The 21,318-nt window shown below is 41.5% G+C and overlaps 1 protein-coding gene across 8 annotated transcripts in view; it reads left to right on the top strand.

Moving 5' to 3' along the window:
- The first annotated feature begins 1,704 nt into the window (after positions 1–1,704).
- Positions 1,705–21,318, top strand: part of enpp2 (ectonucleotide pyrophosphatase/phosphodiesterase 2) — a 108,399-nt gene continuing 88,785 nt past the window's right edge. Inside the window, exons 1-6 of one of the 8 annotated variants that reach the window (XM_085993323.1) lie at positions 1,705–2,221; positions 2,510–2,606; positions 6,098–6,253; positions 6,723–6,770; positions 12,193–12,318; positions 19,968–20,028. In XM_085993323.1, coding sequence (XP_085849449.1) covers positions 2,189–2,221; positions 2,510–2,606; positions 6,098–6,253; positions 6,723–6,770; positions 12,193–12,318; positions 19,968–20,028 — 521 coding nt within the window. In that variant the 5' untranslated portion in view covers positions 1,705–2,188. Of the gene's footprint in view, positions 2,222–2,509; positions 2,607–5,401; positions 5,760–6,097; positions 6,269–6,722; positions 6,771–12,192; positions 12,319–19,967; positions 20,029–21,318 lie in introns of those variants that run through there. The other 7 variants (XM_085993322.1, XM_085993329.1, XM_085993328.1 and 4 more) reach the window with 7 other exon arrangements.

Below are 21,318 nucleotides of genomic sequence, written 5' to 3'. Positions count from 1 at the left end.
TATGCATCCTGTATTCTCAGTATTATGTTTTAAAAAGTGATCCACTTGTCTGCTACTGAAGTATTATTGAACAACCTCTTCCAATCAATTTGCTTAAGTAGTTGTCATTTATTTGAAGTTCGCCCTTTTAAGATGATGCACCTGATTCCTAGTCTTCCTGCAGAGCTGAGTTTTGGAGGCCTGTGTCATGTGAGAAGTTTCCAAACATTGAGACTGCTGCCCTTCATCTGATTTCTTTGTTCACGGTGCCTGTGACTTTCCCCGCCTCCTTTATTGAATCTTAAGCACAGAAGGAGGCCATTCAACCCTGTGCTGCCTATTTGAAAAATCCATCTAATTAGTTACACCCCTGCTCTTTCCCCATAGCCCTGCAAATTTCTCATTTGCAAGTATTTTTCCAATTCCCTTTAGAAAGTGCTGGAAACACTCAGCAACTCAGGCAGCATCTGTAAAGAAAGGGAAAATGTTGATGTTTTAGCATAGCCTTTCATCAGTACATCAGATCAAGGACTATGCCTGGAATGTCAACCCTTGTCCTTTCTTTACAGATTCCGCCTGATTTGCTGAGTGTTTACAGCACTTTCTGTTTTTGTTTCAGGTTTCCAGCATTTGCAGTATTTGCTTTCATGTGCCTGGCTGTACCTTTTGCAATACAAGCATACTAATGCTGTAATTAGGCAAGGATATCATTGAGCAAACCAGTAATTACTGCGAGTAGTGGTGGTTTTTTATGATTTATTATCAGAAATTAGATAATTGTGTTTCTTATTGTTAATCATACTGTTACTGAGATTGTAACAGTTCTTGGAAATTAATAGCCATTATTTATAAATGATTAGAATTTTATTGTGGTAAGTCTACCCAGTAACAATGTGGCATGGATTACACCAAAAATATCCATACCTTGCAATATATTTTAATTTAAGGGTACTTTTACGGTAGCGGGGGTGACATGAACTGCAGATGCAGAACCCTTACACTGTGTGCGCGCCAGTCCTGGACACACATGAATCAAAGTTTTTAGAGCCCGCAGCAGCAGAAATCCACTTTGGTCTCATTCTACCAGGCCCCAAGCTGTAATATAAAACGGCCTGAAAACTTGTGGCTTTCTTGGGATAAACATATTTTCTTCTGGTTCTTGAACTTTCACAGATTTGCCACTGCTGGCTCAGTATTACACTGTGATGCCTCTACTGACTGGAGATCAAAGGATACATATGCGTATCTCTTTTTAAACATGTTTAACCGACTCTTCAACACAACCTGTGATAACATTCTTCTGAAAATATATTTCTTTCCTATGGCCTTTTATTTAAAGTGCACGCACGCACGCACAGTCACTTTGTTTTTCTCAAGTACAAAGTTCTAGTGTTTTCCTGTTCACACAAAATAGCTGTTCAAGATGTGAGTGAAATGAGGCTTTGTGCGCAACGTTGCACTCTCAAGATGTTCTTATCACTCAGGTAGCCGGGAAAGGTCAGGACTTGTTTCGACAGAGGGCGTTAGAAAAGGAAACAATCTTGCCCTTAAAACTGTGCAGTGGACTGAAGTCGGTTTACAGTTTTACTTGATGTTTACTAACTAGCATTAGATTTTTTTTGTGTGTGGACGCTCTCCGCCCAAACGATTGCGACAGGCTGTATTTTGTCATCTTTATAATCTCTGAGAGGGGGGTTGCGGGGGAATGGAGAAAGCTGCCAGACAGGAAGCTGCCACAAACACACTCTTACTAAACACACGCCGTTTTAAAAGAGATCTGGTAACGGAGGCAGCTGTACATCACACAGCTCGGCTTGCCTCTTCTCTAGACAAAGAGCCCACTATTTGCTACTGAACAACATGCCTTTGAAAAACAACAGTGGCGGCGTTTAGCTGGTTCAACAGTTGAGATCCTCCCAAGCTCAAATAAAATACACAAAAGACAGGGAGGATCCACGTGCTGATTTTTGAGGAAAAAGTAGCTTTGCGACACAACGTGGCAAGTTTCTGTTTTAGTTAACAAGGTGTAATCCGTCAAAAAAAAAGCCATCTGCCGTTCAAAGTAAGACATGTTGAAGTAGAGAGAGAGACAGAGGCAAGGAGGGCTGAGATTGACAACCTGAACAGGTGGGATCAGTGCGAGCTCAGTGCAGGGAGAGAGCTGCGAGCGGGAGCCTCTTCACTGGACTGCACCGCCCTGTTCACAACCATGTCGAAGAACACTGGCGCGCAGTTGTCCCAGGTATGTATGAGATGGTGTAGCGGGCCTGAAAACAGTCCCCAAGATAACCGTGCCCGATGAAGCATTTGTTCTCCAGTCGATCCGCTACGGGTTTCGGGTTGTATTTCTGAAAGTGTGTTGTGGTGTCCCAGTACACGGTGCATTGTTTGGCAACATTGCTGTCCAGTAAACTTTTGCCGCATATAGTCTAAGAGTCGAAATGAAAGACTTACGAACGTCTCAGCATACTGACACTGCTAATCGTTATTCTTTTCTTTATAGATCTATTAAAACAAATCTTGTTTACAGATCATTTCACTGTTGACTTTCGTAGCCGGGGTAAATGTTTGCCAAGGATTTGGCTTGCGCCGCTTGCAAAGATCTGGAGACACAAACAATCGTGAAGGTACTTTATTTTTCGTTGTTTATCGATGGTCGGCGTTTGTTTACAAGATTCAGCACAGAGAATATTAGGTTGGACGGATGCTGTAATGGTGACCGGATCCTAAAGCACTGATTTATTCAGTGCCCAGTACAGGGTTCTAGGCTCCTTGCCTTGCAGACCGTCCACTTCTAACCTTTTTGAGTTGACACAAATGCAACCAATCTTCAAACTATGCATTAGATTATAGATGAGGAGGAAACCGTATTCTGATGGTCTGTGTATCAGTTTGTTTCAGCACCTTTCATTATTTTCCTGATTATCACAGGCAATGTAGTCCAGCCATAATTTGACACTGAACGACGCGGAGACAGGCAAGACACCTTTACTCACATGTTAGCATATCAAGGCCCATTTTAGCATTGTGTGCCAGAAAAGTCGCATTGTTTGTTAAACACGGTGATAAATATATACCTTAGTATTAATTATTGCCCAATTTACACATACAACCACTATAGTTTTGATCATGTTATAGAACCTGGAGTGTTCTGATCATTCAATGGGAAGGTTCAGTGACTACGGTAAATGTACTAAACACTGCAATCTAATTATGGGCTCATTGAGTTCTGGGGAAAAAACTGGAACTATAATAATTTATCTGTCTACCTGTTAGTCTGTGGAGATTATATTTAACAAAATGAGAGTAATTTACAATGACACTAAACCAGGCTTATTAAATGGGAGTTTAATTGCTGTTATCTTTAACATGTAATGCGTCTGTATAGTGTTTTAGAATGGAGATATTGTTTGTATTATGGTGTGGACACTGAGCCTGGTGCCTATTTCCAAAGAAGAATAAACATCTTCTCAGTGAGCAGGCTGGGGCATTAAACGTATTCTCTCTACATTATTCCTGAATGCTTGAGTGAAGAACAACCGAGCAGTGTTATGAATTTGAGCGTGAACTAATGCAATTGAAGAGCTAGAAATATTTATTCCAACACCAACAGTAAAGCGAGAGAGACTACAACAGTGGGACTGCTTTAATGTACCTAGTGTTAGAATGCAGACCATAGTTTAGAACTGTAACCAGATTTTAAAAGTTTTAGATTTAATTTTAGAGACATTTATTTATTCAGCTATTGAAAACATAGATGTTAAATTTTTACACCATGCCCAGAACTTTCAACTGGCTACAGCACTTGGAGCTGGTATGTTCGGCGTATAAATTATTGCCCTTTTATTTTTATATGACAATAAATTAAAGTCAAGAGCAAACTGTTTTGTTACCAATTACAAAAATCCTTATTTTAAATGCATCCTGCTGATCTAATGTAATCATTCATCCTTTTGTTTTGCATAAATTATGTAACTGTCAAATCTCTGTGTGCTTCAGCTTTTGAAATGTAGCACCCTGTAGTGTGCTCTATGGGTCACTCATTGCTAAGCTGAAGTGACATGAGCATTTTACATTATGTGCAAAATTTAATCTGATTAGTAATACAGTAATGTAAAGATAAATTCTTGATAAAAGTAATTTTTGTATAAAAATGTGCTTGTTCTTGTGAGGAACAAGTGGTATATTTTGAAAAAAAACCTATATTTTGAAAAACATTTTGAATATTAAAATTGGTGAATTGATCATTAATCTGTTCCAGTCAGTGAACTGCGTGCAAATAATGTTCAGATAAATAAAAATCAATTTTATAACCAAATAGTTTGCAATAACTCGAAAGGAAACTATAATTTGATTTCCAATTTTTGACTTCAGTTGAATTCTGAAGTACATATTCAAATTATCAGTTAAGAAAAAAACTTTAATAAGTAAATGGAATTCAGATTACTTTTGCATGAAGATGGAAAAAGTTTATATTAAAACATTTACTGTATAAATTAATTATTATGTTTTGATAGTGTGCTCATTTTAAAATCTGAAACAAATCAAACACATTACTGGGGAAATATTTCTGAGAAACAATATAAAAAGCTCTAAATTAATTCAGGAATGATAACCACCAAACAGTTAAATAGTGTAACATATAATGACAGTGTTTGTGTTTTTTCTGGTAATCAGGTTTAGATTATTACTCAATCAACTTTCAGGCATTGCATCACTGTTAATCATTCATTAGAGATGTCATCATATATCAACTTCATGGAGCTTCCTGGCCGTTGATATCTGCCATAATGTCCATTACAGGAAAAAACAGAAATTAACTATAACTGCCCCATTAATTTAATAGTATAAATTAGAAAAAAATCTTGGAGTTATTGTATGGCAGTAATATCATCTCGCTATTCAGATGTAAAAAAACAGCAGTTTGAGGTGTTATCTGAGGCTGCCAATGAGATTATTCCTAGATAACCATTATTGTTCATTTATTTCATTAAACTGTCACAAACATAAATTATAATAATTGCTATCCAGATTAAATTAACTACAGAAATACATTAAATCTTTTCATTATATTATTTTATCACAAGTTAATATAATTAGGATAAATTTCTAAATACCTGACATTGAGAATAAATTAAAAAAGAATGAAATTCAAATAGCCTTTATCGCAAAAACATTGTACTTTAAAGTTGTCTTTTCAGTGTCAACCACATCCCTGTAATTCAGAGGACACAAAAAAGCTGCAGGAAGCTGCAAATTGTACACAGATTTGATGGTACCTATCTATGTATGCATGCCTCAAGTTGCCTTCAAAATTAGTACTTTTTATTGTTTTTAAAATATCTGTTGTGCTTTCACAACACAATAGATTTGAAGTTTTCCTAAACAGACCATCTGCTCTGCCTCTTCATTCTATGGTCTGCTGTGATAAGCTGTGCCTTTTTTGGAGAGAGTCCAAATTGGAAGCAATATTGCTGGTTTCCTGCAAGTATTTGTTTTGTTTTTGTGGCGAGCAAGTGCATGACCCTGATAGAGTTAGTTATGGTTCCATAGGGATGGATCTTTAAAGAAGAGCTTTTTTTTCTTCCTTTCAACTTTTCAAGCACATTTGAGGCAGAACAGCCTTTCGAATGAACACACAGCATGTGTTATTGAGATATCCTTTGGCCAAAATCTTCTGTTGTTTTGATAATTTTTTAATCAAAACTATTTTTTGTTTGATCATTAAATGGCTCTTGCATTGTGGCTAGAGTTTACTTTCTTGGCATCTGTGAAATCAGGTAATGCCTCACTCAAAGTTTTATGATGGCTATCGCCTGCCTCTACTTGCCACTTAATTTTAGTTACCATCCATCACAAGTGTTGGTTGTGGAGGATATGTAACACCATTATAATTTTAATCTTTCTCATAATTACCATCTCTCTTAATTTGATGTATATTCAAACATCATAGCAAGGGATAGCATAGTTAATTAGAATTCTAAGCTTTTTTGTGGTTGTATATGTATATGTATAACACCTTTTTGTTGGGGAATTAAATCTTAAGCAATTTTCTGGATTGTCTGGCTTACTAAATAGTGCTAGCCCTAACTGATGTTTATGTTCTTGTTTTACACAGTTCTTTCAGATTCAGCCCGAATTACTACTTCTGGGTCATGCAGGGGCAGATGTTTTGAACTGCAAGAGGCAACCCCACCCAACTGTCGCTGTGACAATTTGTGCAAAAGTTATAACAACTGCTGTTTAGATTTTGATCAACTTTGTTTGAAGACAGGTACTAAATTCAGAGGTGAACATGCTTTTAGTTGTATGTTCAGGCATTTTTGTTTTTGAGGGTAATTACCCTCTAATTATTTCTCCCTCTGCATCCTTTGTACCATGTATCAACTGTGGCTGAGAAGGTGCCATGAGGTCTGTAATGGCTTTTCTTCCCCCCCCCCCCCCTGTGTGGTGGCACCTGGTCTCTGCTTGATGTCTCCCCATAGTGACCAATAGTAAATACTTGCAATACTGCATGGTAATACAACTAAGATAATGCAGTGTGCTGCTCAGTAAAGCAACATTTTTTTAACCAACTCCACATTTTTTCACCTCTTCCCTGGAAAACCAAAATATTTGAACACAAGTTCAAAAGATAGTTCTGATATTGACATATGGCTCTAGATATCCGAAGGAAAACTTATAGTCCTGTGTATTTTTATTTTCTCCCCCATTTCTGTAAGTCTATTTTCTCCCCTCTTTAGGTTACTCTCCCCTGTCACGTTTCAATCCTCGAACAAGAGGGCAGGCAGGTGAGTTAGTTAGATTCAAAATATTTAACCTTTGTATAGTGCTGGTATACTGTGATATATTATACTGTAAACCCATTTCTGAATAAAGTCTTTTATTTAAAAATGGCTCAATTGAAGGGGTCAGTATTTTTAGCAATAGTGTTGTGGTCTTCCAGTTAGGTAATGGTTAATGAGATCCAATTCTAACTATGCCTAGTTATACTTGCCTGCCCTCTTCAGGTGAGCTTAACTGTGCGAGACACTATATACAGCAAACTAGGGAAACCAGTTTCTAATTCAGGGAAGAATTATTGTCAGGACAAGTCCTGCTCTGCAGAACTGACTGGAACCTTCTGTTAGTCAGCTGATGATAACTCTACAATAGTTTCTGGGCCAGACTGTACTGCCCTCTTGGCTGATGGAAGAAGCTTGTTGAATTGCAGTAGTGGTTTATGTGAAAGGGTGGTGAGGGGAAATAAAAATAATAGTATGATTAAATGATAGCTTGTTAAATCAAACAATTGTGTGAGTTCAGTAGCTGAAGCAATTGTTGACTTGACTCCCAATGAGCAGATCAGAAGCTTCTAGGGATACGTATCACTCAAACTTGCTTTTGCCAGTTGGGTGAGTATTATTAGTTCTCGATGGACAGTCTTGTGCCTTTGATGATGGCATGGGAAAGTCTACAGCTCATACCATCTTATCCACCAGATTTTTGTTTGGTAAGTGGTATGCTAGAAAGAAAAAGCTTTTCAGATCTTTGTTGCAAAATATAATTGCTAGTTTGCAATATTTTTGAGAACATGGTATGGTAGAATGATGTGGTACCAATATGCTGAGTCAAAGTGAGTCCATGCCAGAGGCAAACATCTGATAATGCCTGTGTGGTGCTTGTTCATAGGGAGGAAAACTTGGACAGCAAGATACCCTAGATTGCTGTTGCATGCTTCCTAGTGGCCACCTCAGTCTAGTCTGATTAGGATTATCTGTTCATATGCAGAGGCTTGGGAGCAGGTCGCGTTATTTACCGAGGAAGTATACGTGACGGGGGGGAGATATGTTTGTGTAATACATATAATTTATTTTAATTGGTTGATCCATTGAAGTTGGAAATTTTACTGGACTGTTGTCTATTGGTTGATGACTGGCATTATTTTTTTTAAACTTTCTAGCAAAGAAATTAGTTTAAAGCCAGTAATAGCTGTTTTGTTCGTCAGTTTCATAGTACTCCACTGAATACATTTGTCATGTATTATACAGGTATATAACTTTTTTTCTCTGTCTGTCATTATTGTATGTTTGTAAAAATAGTAGATGGGTCACAATTCCATGCAGTACCAGCCAGCTATGTATGTAGGTGACGCTGTTAGTTAATTGTGTCAAGTAACATTACAAGCTGTCAAATTACCTGCAATAGAATACTGAATATTCTAGTCTTCAGTGATTTCAGCACTCTGGCCATTGGGTGGCTTTGGACTAATGACCCTATGGCATTCCAAAGGCCTAGTAGGTGGATTGAAATCCTTGGAATTGAAAAAGTTAATTGAAATTTAACCTGTAGTTGCCTCAGTAGCATACTTTCTCCCTCCCCCCTTCCTCCTCTCCTCTCCCTGTTCTCCTCCGCCATGGTCCAATTATCTGTCAGGAACCTCTGTCCACATATGTGCCTTGGCTCATTCCCATCATACTGCTGTAACTCTCCCCATCCCACCTGTGCTCTGCTTAAGACAATGTTACACTTCCTCTGGTTCTTCTCAAATTTCCTTGCTGGACAACTTAGGGAGACATTTCAATATACCAGGATTTCCACTTTGAGACTGTAGCAGTGACAAGTGGACCCCTGTGGAATGCAAACCCCACTGTCGCTGTGATGAAAAGCTGGCCCTAGTCTAGGGAAGTAGAGTTCCCCCACTAACTGCCCTATTATTGAGAAAATCTGTGCCTAATGGTAGGAAGGGGACCTTCTTCCTCCATCCCCAGTGGGATAAAAATCCAGGCCCAGTGAAGGAAAGGGAGCTTACTGCATTTCCCACTCTCAGGTGATTTTCTTTGGTGATGCCAATTGAGAGAGGGATAATTTGCTGTTTCCACTTACCCCAGTGCTGATATTCTCTTAACCCTTCCCCTTCTGAGATGGTTTGCTCCCTTATCCCCATTTCTTTCCCCCTCTTTTCCTTATCCATTCCCCTTCCACCATCCTTCTCTCCCTCCTTCTTTCCCCCTCTCCCTCTTTCTTCTCATTCCTCTTTCGTCCCCCTTCTCCACTCTTCTCCCTCCCCCCTTCATGCTCCTCTCCTCTCCCTGTCCTCCTCCGCCATGGTCCAATTATCTTCCCACACTCTAGTTATGTTTGATCTAAATACTATACTTAACCTTGACTCCCTGTGTGCACTACTACAGATCATCTTGTAGCCTAGAATTTTTTCTGATTCCAGTGAATTATTAAGATAAAACTCACGTCTTTGTAACCGGTGGAGAGAAATCTAGAATGTTAAAGAGAAAAGACAAGGAAGCAGTGCAGGAAAGTGACTGGGGTAAGGATAACCAGATTGTGTCAGGAAGGGACAGAGCGTACAAACAAAGGAGCGCACGAACAAATAGGGTCACAGAAATCACAGAATCACAGAAACCCCACAGTGCAGATAGAGGCCATTTCGGCCCATCGAGCCTGCACCGACACATATCCCACCCGATCCCCGTAACCCCTACACCAACACATATCCCACCCTATCCCCGTAACCCCACGTATTTAATCCCCCTAACACTAAGGGTCAATTTATCATAGCCAATCAACCTAACCCGCACATCTTTGGACTGTGGGAGGAAACCGGGTAAGAAAAAATGTTAATAAGACAAATAGGACCATAGTACAAAAAAATGTTAAGCTGTCTAAAAATGTTAAAAAGACAAATCTAAAGGCACTGTATTTGAATGCATGAAGCATTCATAATAAGGTAGACGAATTAACAGCACAAATAGATGTAAACGGATATGATATAATTGCGATTACAGAGACATGGCTGCAGGGTGACCAAGGCTGGGAGCTAAATATCCAAGGATATTAGATATTTAGGAAGGACAAAGGAAACTACGATGGTATGAGGAGTGAGTTGGCTATGATGGATTGGGGAGCTTCATTAAAAGGCATGATGGTGGATAGGCAATGGTTAACATTTAACGAATGCATGAATTGCAACAGTTATACATTACTTTCTGGCGCAAAAAACACAAAAGGAAAAGCGGCCCAACCCTGGCTAACAAAAGAAATTAAGGATAGTATTAGATCCAAAGAGGAGTCATATAAAGTTGCCAGAAAAAATAGCAAGCCTGAGGATTGGGAGCAGTTTAGAGTTTAGCAAAATAGGATCAAGAGATTGATTAAGAGGAGAAAAATAGAGTATGAGAGTAAACTTTCAAGGAACATAAAAGTTGATTGTAAAAGCTTCTACAAGTGTGTAAAAAGAAAAAGATTAGTGAAGACAAATGTAGGTCCCTTACAGTCAGAAACTGGAGAATTTATAATGGGGAACAAGGAAATGGCAGAGCTATTAAACAAATACTCTGGTTCTGTCTTCAAGGAAGAGGACACAAATAACTTCCCAGAAATGCTAGGGAACCAAGGGTCTAGTGAGAAGGAGGAATTAAAGGAAATTAGTATTAGTAAAAAAATAGTGCTGGAGAAATTAATGGGACTGAAAACTGATCAATCCCCAGGGCCTGATAATCTGTATCCCAGAGTACTAAAAGAGGTAGCCATGGAAATAGTGGATGCATTGGTTGCCATCTTCCAAAATTCTACAGATTATGGAACAGTTCCTGCAGATTGGAGGGTGGCGAATGTAACCCCACTATTTAAAAAAGGAGGGAGAGAGAAAACAGGGAACTACATCAGTAGTAGGGAAAATGCTACAGTCTATTATAAAGGATGTGATAACAGACACTTAGAAAATATCAATGGGATTAGACAAAGTTAACATGGATTTATGAAAGGGAAATCATGTTTGACAAACCTACTGGAGTTTTTTGAGGATGTAACTGGTAGAATAGATATGGGAGAACCAGTGGGTGTGGTGTATTTGGATTTTCAGAAGGCCTTTGATAAAGTCCCACATAAGAGGTTAGTGTGCAAAATTAAAGCACATGGGATTGGGGGTAATATACTGGCATGGATTGAAAATTGGTTAACACAGGAAACAGAGAGTAGGAATAAATGGGTCTTTTTCGGGGTGGCAGGCGGTGACTAGTGGGGTACCGCAGGGATCAGTGCTTGGGGTCCAGCTATACACAATATATATCAATGATTTGGATGAGGGAACCAAATGTAATATTTCCAAGTTTGTTGACGACACGAAACTAGGTGGGATTGTGAGTTGTGAGGAGGATGCAAAGAGGCTTCAAGGCGATTTAGACAAGTTGAGTGAGTGGGCAAATACATTGCAGATGCAGTATAACGTGGACAAATGTGAAGTTATCCACTTCGGTAGGAAAAACAGAAAGGTAGAGTATTATTTAAATGGTGATAGATTGGGAAATACTGATGTACAAAGGGACCTGGGTGTCCTTGTACATCAGTCACTGAAAGCAAACATGCAGGTGCAGCAAGCAGTTAGGAAGGCAAATGGTATGTTAGCCTTCATTGCAAGAGGATTTGAGTACAGGAGCAAGGATGTCTTACTACAGTTGTACAGGGCCTTGGTGAGACCACACCTGGAGTACTGTGTGCAGTTTTGGTCTCCTTACCTAAGAAAGGATATACTTGCCATAGAAAGACTGCAGCGAAGGTTCACCAGACTGATTCCTGGGATGGCAGAACTGTCGTATGAGGAGAGATTGGGTCGCCTAGGCCTCTACTCACTAGAGTTTAGAAGAATGAGAGGGGATCTCATTGAAACGTATAAAATTCTGACAGGGCTAGACAGACTAGATGCAGAGAGGATGTTTCCCTTGGCTGGGGGGTCTAGAACGAGGGGTCACAGTATCAGGTTACGGGGTAGGACATTTAGGACTGAGATAAGCAGAAATTTCTTCACTCAGAGGGTGGTGAACCTGTGGAATTCTCTACCACAGAAGGCTGTGGAGGCCAAGTCACTGAATATATTTAAGAAGGAGATAGATAGATTTCTAGACACAAAAGGCATCAAGGGGTATGGGGAGAGAGCGGGAATATGGTATTGAGATAGAGGATCAGCCATGATCATATTGAATGGCGGAGCAGGCTCGAAGGGCTGAATGGCCTACTCCTCCTATTTTTCTATGTTCTATTTTTCTATGAAATACAGTAATGGTGTTTATCACACATATACTGTGTTAATGACCTTTAAAATATATTAATGTAAAAGCTGTTATAAGATATAAGGAAAGTGATGGTAATTTGCAAATCTCTTCTGAATACTCTACTGGCTGCTAATTTGTTTAATGGTGTAGCTATTGCCACGTATTCTAGGTCGAGGATGGGAGTGCAGCAAAGATCGTTGTGGGGAAGCACGAAATGAAGATTATGCTTGCCAGTGTTCTGAAGATTGCATGAATATGGGAGATTGCTGCACCAACTATCAAGTTACATGCAAAGGTAATTTCAGATTATTCCATTACTACCTTCTGACACAGAGTAAAACTTTTCCGAGACTCCAAACGGAGTGGGAGCTTCACTCTGTGGGAGTGCTGATTGGAGAATCAGTTGCAGAGGTCAGTGCACCCCAATTTCTGGTTATTAATTTTAATGGACAGAAAATTCAAGCACTCTGATTTAGGACTGAGTCTCGGAAAACTTACTCTATAGTGTACTCCCTCTTGGAGTCGGCAAAAGTGAAGAAGATTGAACACTAGAAATGACTAGGCAATATAACTGGACAATACTTAGAGAGTATTCTTATATGAATTCCTGTGTCCACTATTTTAATGCAGGCATTAACCCATTTGTTTTCATCTGCTAATACTAACCCTCCACTGGCTGGAGTCATACCTAGCACAAAGGAAGATGGTTGTGGTGGTTGGAGGTCAATCATCACAGCCCCAGGACATCGCTGCAGGAGTTCCTCAGGGCAGTGTCCTAGGTCCAAACATCTTCAGCTGCTTCATCAATGACTTTCCCTCCAACATAAGGTTAGAAATGGGGATGTTCGCCGATGACTGCACAGTGTTCAATGCCATTCGCAACTCCTCAGATAATGAAGCAGTCCATGCCCCCATGCAACAAGACCTGAATGACATTCTGGCTTGGGCTGATAAGTGGCAGGTAACAATTGCGCCACACAAGTGCCAGGCAATGACAATCACCAACAAGTGAGAGTCTAACCACTGCCCCTTGACAATGGCAGCATGGTGGCATAGTGGTTAGCACTGTTGCCTCACAGCGCCAGGGACCCGGGTTCGAATCCGGCCTCGGGCGACTGTCTGTGTGGAGTTTGCACATTCTCCCCGTGTTTGCGTGGGTTTTCTCCGGGTGCTCCGGTTTCCTCCCACAGTCCAAAGATGTGCGGGTTAGGTTGATTGGCTATGATAAATTGACCCTTAGTGTTAGGGGGATTAAATACATGGGGTTACGGGGATAGGGTGGGATATGTGTTGGTGTAGGGGTTACAGGGATCGGGTGGGATATGTGTCAGTGCAGGCTCGATGGGCCGAAATGGCCTCTATCTGCACTGTGGGGTTTCTGTGATTCTTTCTGTGATTCTGTGATTCAACGGCATTACCATCGCCAAATCCCCCACCATCAACATCCTGGAGGTCACTATTGACCTGAAACTTAATTGGACCAGCCACATAAATGCTGTGGCACCAAGAGCAGGTCAGAGGCTAGGTATTCTGTGGCAAGTGTCTCACCTCCTGACTCCCCAAACTCTTTCCACCATCTACAAAGGCACTAGTAAGGAGTGTGATGGAATACTCTCCACTTGCCTGGATGAGTGCAGCTCCAACAACACTCAAGAAGCTCGACATCATCCAGGACAAAGCAGCCTGCTTGATCGGCACCCCATCCAGCACCTTAAACATTCACTCCCTCCACCACCGGCGTACCGTGGCTGCAGTGTGTACCATCTGCATTGCAGCAACTCGCCAAGACTTCTTCGGCAGCACCTCCCAAATCCGTGACTTCTACCACCTGGAAGGTCAAGGGCAGCAGGCGCCTGGGAACACCACCACTTCCAAGCTCCCCTCCAAGTCACACACTATCCTGACTTGGAAGTATATCGCCGATCCTTCATCGTCGTCGGTTCAAAATCCTGGAACTCCCTACCTAACAGCACTGTGGGAGTACCTTCACCACACAGACTGCAGCAGTTCAAGAAGGCGGCTCACCACCACCTTCTCAAGGGCAATTAGGGATGGGCAATAAATGATGGCCTTGCCAGCGACGCCCACATCCCATGAATGGAAAAAAAAAACAACAGCAGAAATGTTTAGGCTTTCAACTTTCTAGAAGAGATAAGTTAATGTTTCTTGGAACGTTTTTTTTTAAATGAGGAAGGGGAATTGTTGGGAAGGGGGTGGATTACTGTACAAAGTTTATGACTTGTGTTTTATAAACATAAGAACATAACATAAGAAATAGGAGCAGGAGTAGGCCATTCGGCCCTTCGAGCCTGCTCTGCCATTCAATGAGATCATGGCTGATCATCTGCCTCAACTCCATTCACCGGCCCTATCGCCATATCCCTTGATGCCCTCACTAATCAGAAATCTATCGACTTCTGTTTTGAATACACCCAATGATTGAGCCTCCACAGCCCTCTGGGGTAGAGAATTCCAAAGATTCACCACCATCTTTGTGAAGAAATTTCTTCTCATCTCAGTCCTGAATAGCCTACCCTTTATCCTGAGGCTGTGGCCCCTGGTTCTAGACTCCCCAGCCAAGGGAAACATTCTCTCAGCATCCACCCTATCAAGCCCTGTAATAATTTTGTATGCTTCAATGAGATCATAGAAACATAGAAGATAGGAGAAGGAGTAGGCCATTCGGCCCCTCGAGCCTGCTCCGCCATTCAATGAGATCATGGCTGATCATCCAAATTCAGTACCCTCTCCCTGCCTTCTCCCCATATCTCTTGATCCCTTTAGCCTTAAGAAATATATCCAACTCTTTCTTGAATATATTTAATGAACTGGCCTCCACCGCCCTCTGTGGCAGAGAATTCCACAGGTTCGCCACTCTCTGGGTGAAGAAATTCCTCCTCATTTCAGTCATAAATGGCTTACCCCTTATCCTTAGACTATGACCCCTGGTTCTGGACTCCCCAGCCATCAGAAACATCCTTCCTGCATCTAGTCTGTCCAGGCCTGACAGAATTTTATAGGTTTCGATGAGATCCCCTCTCAATCTTCTAAACTCCAGTGGGTATAAGCCCAATCGACACAATCTCTCCTCATACGTCATTCCTGCCATCCCAGGTATCAGCCTGGTGAATCTTCGCTGCACTCCTTCCATGGCAAGAACGTCCTTCCTCAGGTAAGGCGACCAAAACTGCACGCAATACTCAAGGTGCGGTCTCACCAAGGCCCTGTACAACTGTAGCAAGATATCCTTGTTCCTGTACTCGAACCCTCTTGCTACGAAGGCCAACATACCATTTGCCTTCTTAACCGCCTGCTGCACCTGCATGCTTACCTTCAGTGACTGGTGCACAAGAACACCCAGGTCTCTTTGCACTTCCCCTTCTCCCAATCTATTGCCATTCAAATAATAATCTGCCTTCCTGTTTTTGCCACCAAAGTGGATAACCTCACATTTATCCACATTATAGTGCATTTGCCATGTTTCTGCCCAATCACCCAACCTGTCCAAATCGTACTGGAGTTTCACGACATCGTCCTCACAGCATACCCTCCCACCCAGCTTTGTGTCATCTGCAAATTTGGAGATATTACATTCAATTCCCTCGTCCAGATCATTAATATATATTGTGAACAGCTGGGGTCCTAGGACCGATCCTTGCGGTACCCCACTAGTCACTCCCTGCCACTCGGAAAACGACCCGTTTATTCCAACTCTTTGCTTTCTGTCCGCCAACCAGTTCTCTATCCAAGTCAATACCTTGCCCCCAATCCCATGTGCCTTAATTTTGCACGCTAATCTCTTTTATGTGGGACCTTATCGAAAGCCTTCTGAAAGTCCAAATACACTACATCCACTGGTTCTCCCTTATCTATTTTACCAGTTACATCCTCAAAATATTCCAGTAGATCAGTCAAGCATAATTTACCTTTTGTAAATCCATGTTGACTTTGTCCGATCCTGTCGCTGCTTTCCAAGTGCTCTGCTATTACATCTTTTATAATGGACTCTAGCATTTTCCCCATTACCGATGTCAGGCTTACCGGTCTATAATTCCCCGCTTTTTCTCTACCACCTTTTTTGAACAGTGGGGTAACATTAGGTACCTTCCAATCCATGGGTACTGTTCCAGAGTCTATCGAGTTCTGGAAGATGACCAGCAATGCATCTACTATTTCTAGGGCCACTTCCTTAAGTACCCTGGGATGTAGATTATCAGGCCCTGGGGATTTATCGGCCTTCAGTCCCATCAATTTTCCTAACTCCATTTCCCTACAAATACTGATTTCTTTCAGTTCCACTCTTTCATCAGACCCTATGTTCCCCGGCATCTCTGGGAGGTTATTTGTGTCCTCCTTTGTGAAGACAGAACCAAAATATGTATTTAGTTGGTCTGCCATTTCTTTGTTCCCCATTATAAATTCCCCTGATTCTGACTGCAAGGGACCTACGCTTGACTTCACCAATCTTTTTCTCTTCACGTATCTATAAAAGCTTTTACAGTCAGTTTTTATGTTCCCTGCAAGCTTACTCTCATATTCTATTTTCCCTTTCTTAATTAATCCCTTTGTCCTCCTTTGTTGAATCCTAAACTGCTCCCAATCCTCAGGATTATTGCTTTTTCTGGCCAATTTATATGTCCTCTCTTTGGATCTTATGCTGTCCCTAATTTCCCTTGTTAGCCACGGTTGAGTCACCTTTTTTGTTTTATTTTTATGCCAAACTGGGATGAACAAATTCTGTAGCTCATCCATTCGGTCTTTGAATGTTTGCCATTGCCTATCCACCGTCAACCCTTTGAGCGCCATTCCCCAATCAATCCTACCCAACTCGCTCCTCAGACCATTGTGGTTTCCTTTATTTAAATTGAGGACCCTAGTCTCTGATTCAACTACTTCATTCTCCATCTTAATGAAGAATTCGATCATATTATGATCGCTCCGACCCAAGGGGCCTCGTACAACAAGATTGCTAATTAATCCTTTCTCGTTACATAATACCCAGTCTAAGATGGCCTGATCTCTGGTTGGTTCCTCGACATATTGGTCCAGGAAACCATCCCGTAAACACTCCAGGAATTCCTCCTCCACAGTATTGTTACTAATTTGGTTGGCCCAATCTATATGTAGATTAAAGTCACCCATGATGACTGCTGTGCCCTTAATGCACGCTGCTTTAATTTCCCTTTTAATGCCATCCCCAACCTTCGCCTTACTGCTTGGAGGTCTATATATCACTCCCACTGATGTTTTTTTCCCCCTTGGTATTCCTCAATTCTACCCATACAGATTCCACATCATCAGAGCTAATATCCTTCATTACAATTGTGTTAATCCCTTCTTTAACCAGTAATGCTACCCCACCTCCCTTTTTGCCTATCTTTCCTGAATATCGAATACCACTGAATGTTGAGTTCCCAGTCTTGGCCATCCTTGAGCCACGTTTCAGTAATTCCAACCAAATGATATTCGTTTACCTCTATTTGCGCAGCCAATTCATCCACCTTATTACAAATGCTCCTCGCATTACGACACAAAGCCTTCAGGCTTGTTTTTTTAATGCTCTTAGACTTATTAGAATTATTATTTACTGTGGCCATGTTTGATTTAAACCATTGATTTCTCTGACTGCCACTTTTGTTTTTCTCCTTCCTGTCTTTTGCTTTTATCCTTGTTTCCCTTTCCTCTGTCTCCCTGCTCAGGTTCCCAACCCCCTGCCATTTTAGTTTAAACCCTCCCCCACAGCACTAGCAAACACTCCCCCTTGGACATTGGTTCCAGCCCTGCCCAGGTGCAAACCGTCCGGTTTGAACTGGTCCCACCTTCCCCAGAACTGGTTCCAATGTCCCAGGAACTTGAGTCCCTGCCCCTGGCACCATTCCTCTAGCCACGTATTCATCTGAAGTATCCTTCTATTTCTACTCTGACTAGCATGTGGCACTGGTAGCAATCCTGAGATTACTTCCTTTGAGGTCCTGTTTTTTAATTTATCTCCTAACTCCCTATATTCCGCTTTTAGGACCTCGTCCTGCTTTTTACCTATATCATTGGTGCCTATATGCACCACGACAACTGGCTGTTCACCCTCCCCTTCCAAGATGTTCTACAGCCGCTCGGAGACATCCTTGACCCTTGCACCAGGGAGGCAACACACCATCCTGGAGTCTCGTTTGCGGCCGCAGAAACGCCTATCTATTCCCCTTACAATTGAATCCCCTATTACTATAGCTCTACCCCTCTTCTTCCTCCCATTCTGTGCAGCAGAGCCACCCCTGGTGCCAGGAAGTTGGCTGCTGCTGCCTTTCTCTGATAAGTCATCCCCCCCAACAGTACTGGAGAGGGGGATGGCCACAGGGGACCCCTGCACTACCTGCCTGCACCTAGTACTCTGCCTGTTGGTCACCCGTTCCCTTTCTTCCTGTCCAACCTCTACCTGCGGTGTGTCCATCTCCGTAAATGTGATATTCACGATGTCCTGAGCATCGTGAACGCTCCAGTATGCATCCAATCGCAGCTCTAGTGCCGCAATGTGGTCTGTCAGTAGCTGCAGCTGGATGCACTTCCTGCACATGTAGTTGTCAGGGACACAGGAAGTGTCCCTGAGTTCCCACATACTGGAGGAGGAGCATACAACAGGGCCGGGCTCTCCTGCCATGACTTACCCTTTAATTAATTTAATTTAATTTAAATTAAATCAATCAATCCGACTAATTACACTACAGTTAACTGGTTTACCAACAGTCCCCGCTACACCAGAGAGACCTTAGTAACTATAAACCAGAGTTAAAGTTTAAAAAAGAGAGAAATACTCACCAACCAATCACTTACCTGGTGACGTCACACTTTGATTACTTTTTACCTCTCTTCCCGCTGTTGAATTGGTCGGGCCTCATTCACTGCCGCCGGTTTTAAGCTGTCACTGCTCCCACACAGGTCCGATGCTCTGGTCGGGCCTCGTTCACTGCCGCCGGTTTTAAGCTGCCGCTGCTCCCACACAGGTCCGATGCTCTGGTCAGGCCTCGTTCACTGCCGCCGGTTTTAAGCTGCCGCTGCTCCCACACAGGTCCAATGCTCTGGTCGGGCCTCGTTCACTGCCACCGGTTTTAAGCTGCCGCTGCTCCCACACAGGTCCGATGCTCTGGTCGGGCCTCGTTCACTGCCGCCGGTTTTAAGCTGCCGCTGCTCCCACACAGGTCCGATGCTCTGGTCGGGCCTCGTTCACTGCCGCCGGTTTTAAGCTCTCATTCTTCTGAATTCAAGAAAATACAGGCCTAGTTTATTCAATCTCTTCTCATACGACAGTCCCGCCATCCCAGGAATCAGTCTGGTGACCCTTCGCTGCAGTCGTTACACTCCCTCTATGGCAAGTATATCCTTCCTTAGGTAAGGAGACCAAAATTGTACACAGCACTCCAGGTGTGGTCTCACCAAGGCCACAGCATCAGTAACTCTGAACAAGTTAATTTTTTTGAGAAGTTGTGATATCAGTCGCTGAAATTGTAATGTTGTTGACCTTCTTTACTGAACACATTTTGATACTTTTATATTACTGGGAGTTACTCGGGTCTGGTTTTACTAAGGTTGTCTTTTGTAGGATTTTTTTGACAGAATAAAAATGTTAAATGTTTGATGAGCTGAATATATGTTGTATATTTTTAAAATTCATAGCCATGAAGACTTTTAAGGAGCTTCTGTAATTTTCTTTTATTTAAAAACAAGTTTTTGCAGATGTTGTCAATGTTTTCTTTCATAAAATAAAAACTTGAAAGGTGATTTACAGATCTGCTTTATGCCTGTAGAATTGGGATTTTTATTTCTATTTGGGACTCATCAAAACGAACGATTAAATTTGGTAGAAAATATCTTAGATTTTGTTTCGTACTTTATCTTATGCTAGTGCTTTATAGTCCAAATCTTTGTCAGTTATATAATAAACTTTGTCACTAGGTGAGACACGCTGGGTGGATGAAGATTGTGAAGATTTGAAGACACCAGATTGTCCAGCAGGGTATGTACAGTCCAACATTCATAATTAAAACTGGGTCCTGACATAATTGACATTTTTTCTATGACAGTTATCTTCATAGTGCTAATTGTTTTTAATAAGGTAGGCTTCAGTAATAAATTCATAATTGATCAATCACCTGGTTGCTGTAGATTTGGCAAAATGCACTTGGTTACTTTAATCATGTTCCCCTTTAAAATTAGAACTGGTGAGCACAGCACATGCTGCTGAACCTACAGTAACCAGTTGGTGTTACATTCAACAAATGTGTTCCATTCATCTGCACTTTACTGATAGTGGGATAGAGTTTCCGCTTTGGGCACAATCAACGATTCCAGTACAAATTGCACCCAAAATTGCACCTGTTTTGAAAAGTGTTTTTTCCCCCCAAAGTTTCTGCTCAAACTAATTTGCATGTCGCCAAACCAAAAAACTGCCATGAACCAGCGCAATCGGGCAGCGTCTTAAAATTTAATTTAAAATAAATTTGATTTAAAAATATTCCTTGATATATTTAAGAGTGGTAACTTGGTAAAGTTTGATTACTACTGCTGAAAATGGGTTTATCACAAAAATAAGCATTTTAAATGACAGTGTCAATCCACCACCTATGAGTAATCCGATTTTAAATTACTGAAAATTATATTAAAACATATACAAAACGATTTTCTAGTTAGATTGGGGTACAGCAATCAGTTCCTTTTGTAAATTCCCAAAAAATATTCAAAACCTGTTAAAACGTACCTATTGGTGTCCTTGCGCCCAAAAGAACCAGCTTAATTTTTAAAACCTCCTTGAAGGACTGCAAATGAGCGCATTTAACGGAAACTCCCAGTGGGGATTAATTCACCCTGGGGACATGGCCAGTTTTGTGGGAGGGGACAGCTCCTAGCGCAATGTTTTTAAAACTAGCGCAAAACATCGCAGAAACTCAAGTTGCGTTGAACGCAATTTGCGCTTAAAATTCAGCGATCTTTTGCGCTAGTTTATGCGGCGAACTATTGTGATGTGGAAAGCACTGCCTGAAAGGGTGGTGGAAGCAGATTCAATAGTAACTTTCAGAAGGGAATTGGATAAATACTTGAAGGGAAAACATTTACAGGGCTATGGGGAAAGAGCAAAGGAGTGGGACTAATTGGGTAGCTCTGCCAAAGAACCGAGACAGGCATGATCAGCCAAATGGCATTGTTCTGTGCTGTATCATTCTATGATAGCTCTAGCTGGTTACTGTATGTTGAATAACATGCGCTCCACTCATGGGATAGCAAAGCACTGTTGTGAAAACCTTATGCA

Source organism: Somniosus microcephalus, chromosome 7, assembly GCF_052327205.1.
Source record: "Somniosus microcephalus isolate GS21.2 chromosome 7, FLI_Smic_1.0, whole genome shotgun sequence".
Classification (NCBI taxonomy): Eukaryota; Metazoa; Chordata; class Chondrichthyes; order Squaliformes; family Somniosidae; genus Somniosus; species Somniosus microcephalus.
The sequence above is the reverse complement of the archived record's forward strand: the minus strand, read 5'-3'. Positions and strand labels throughout refer to the sequence as shown.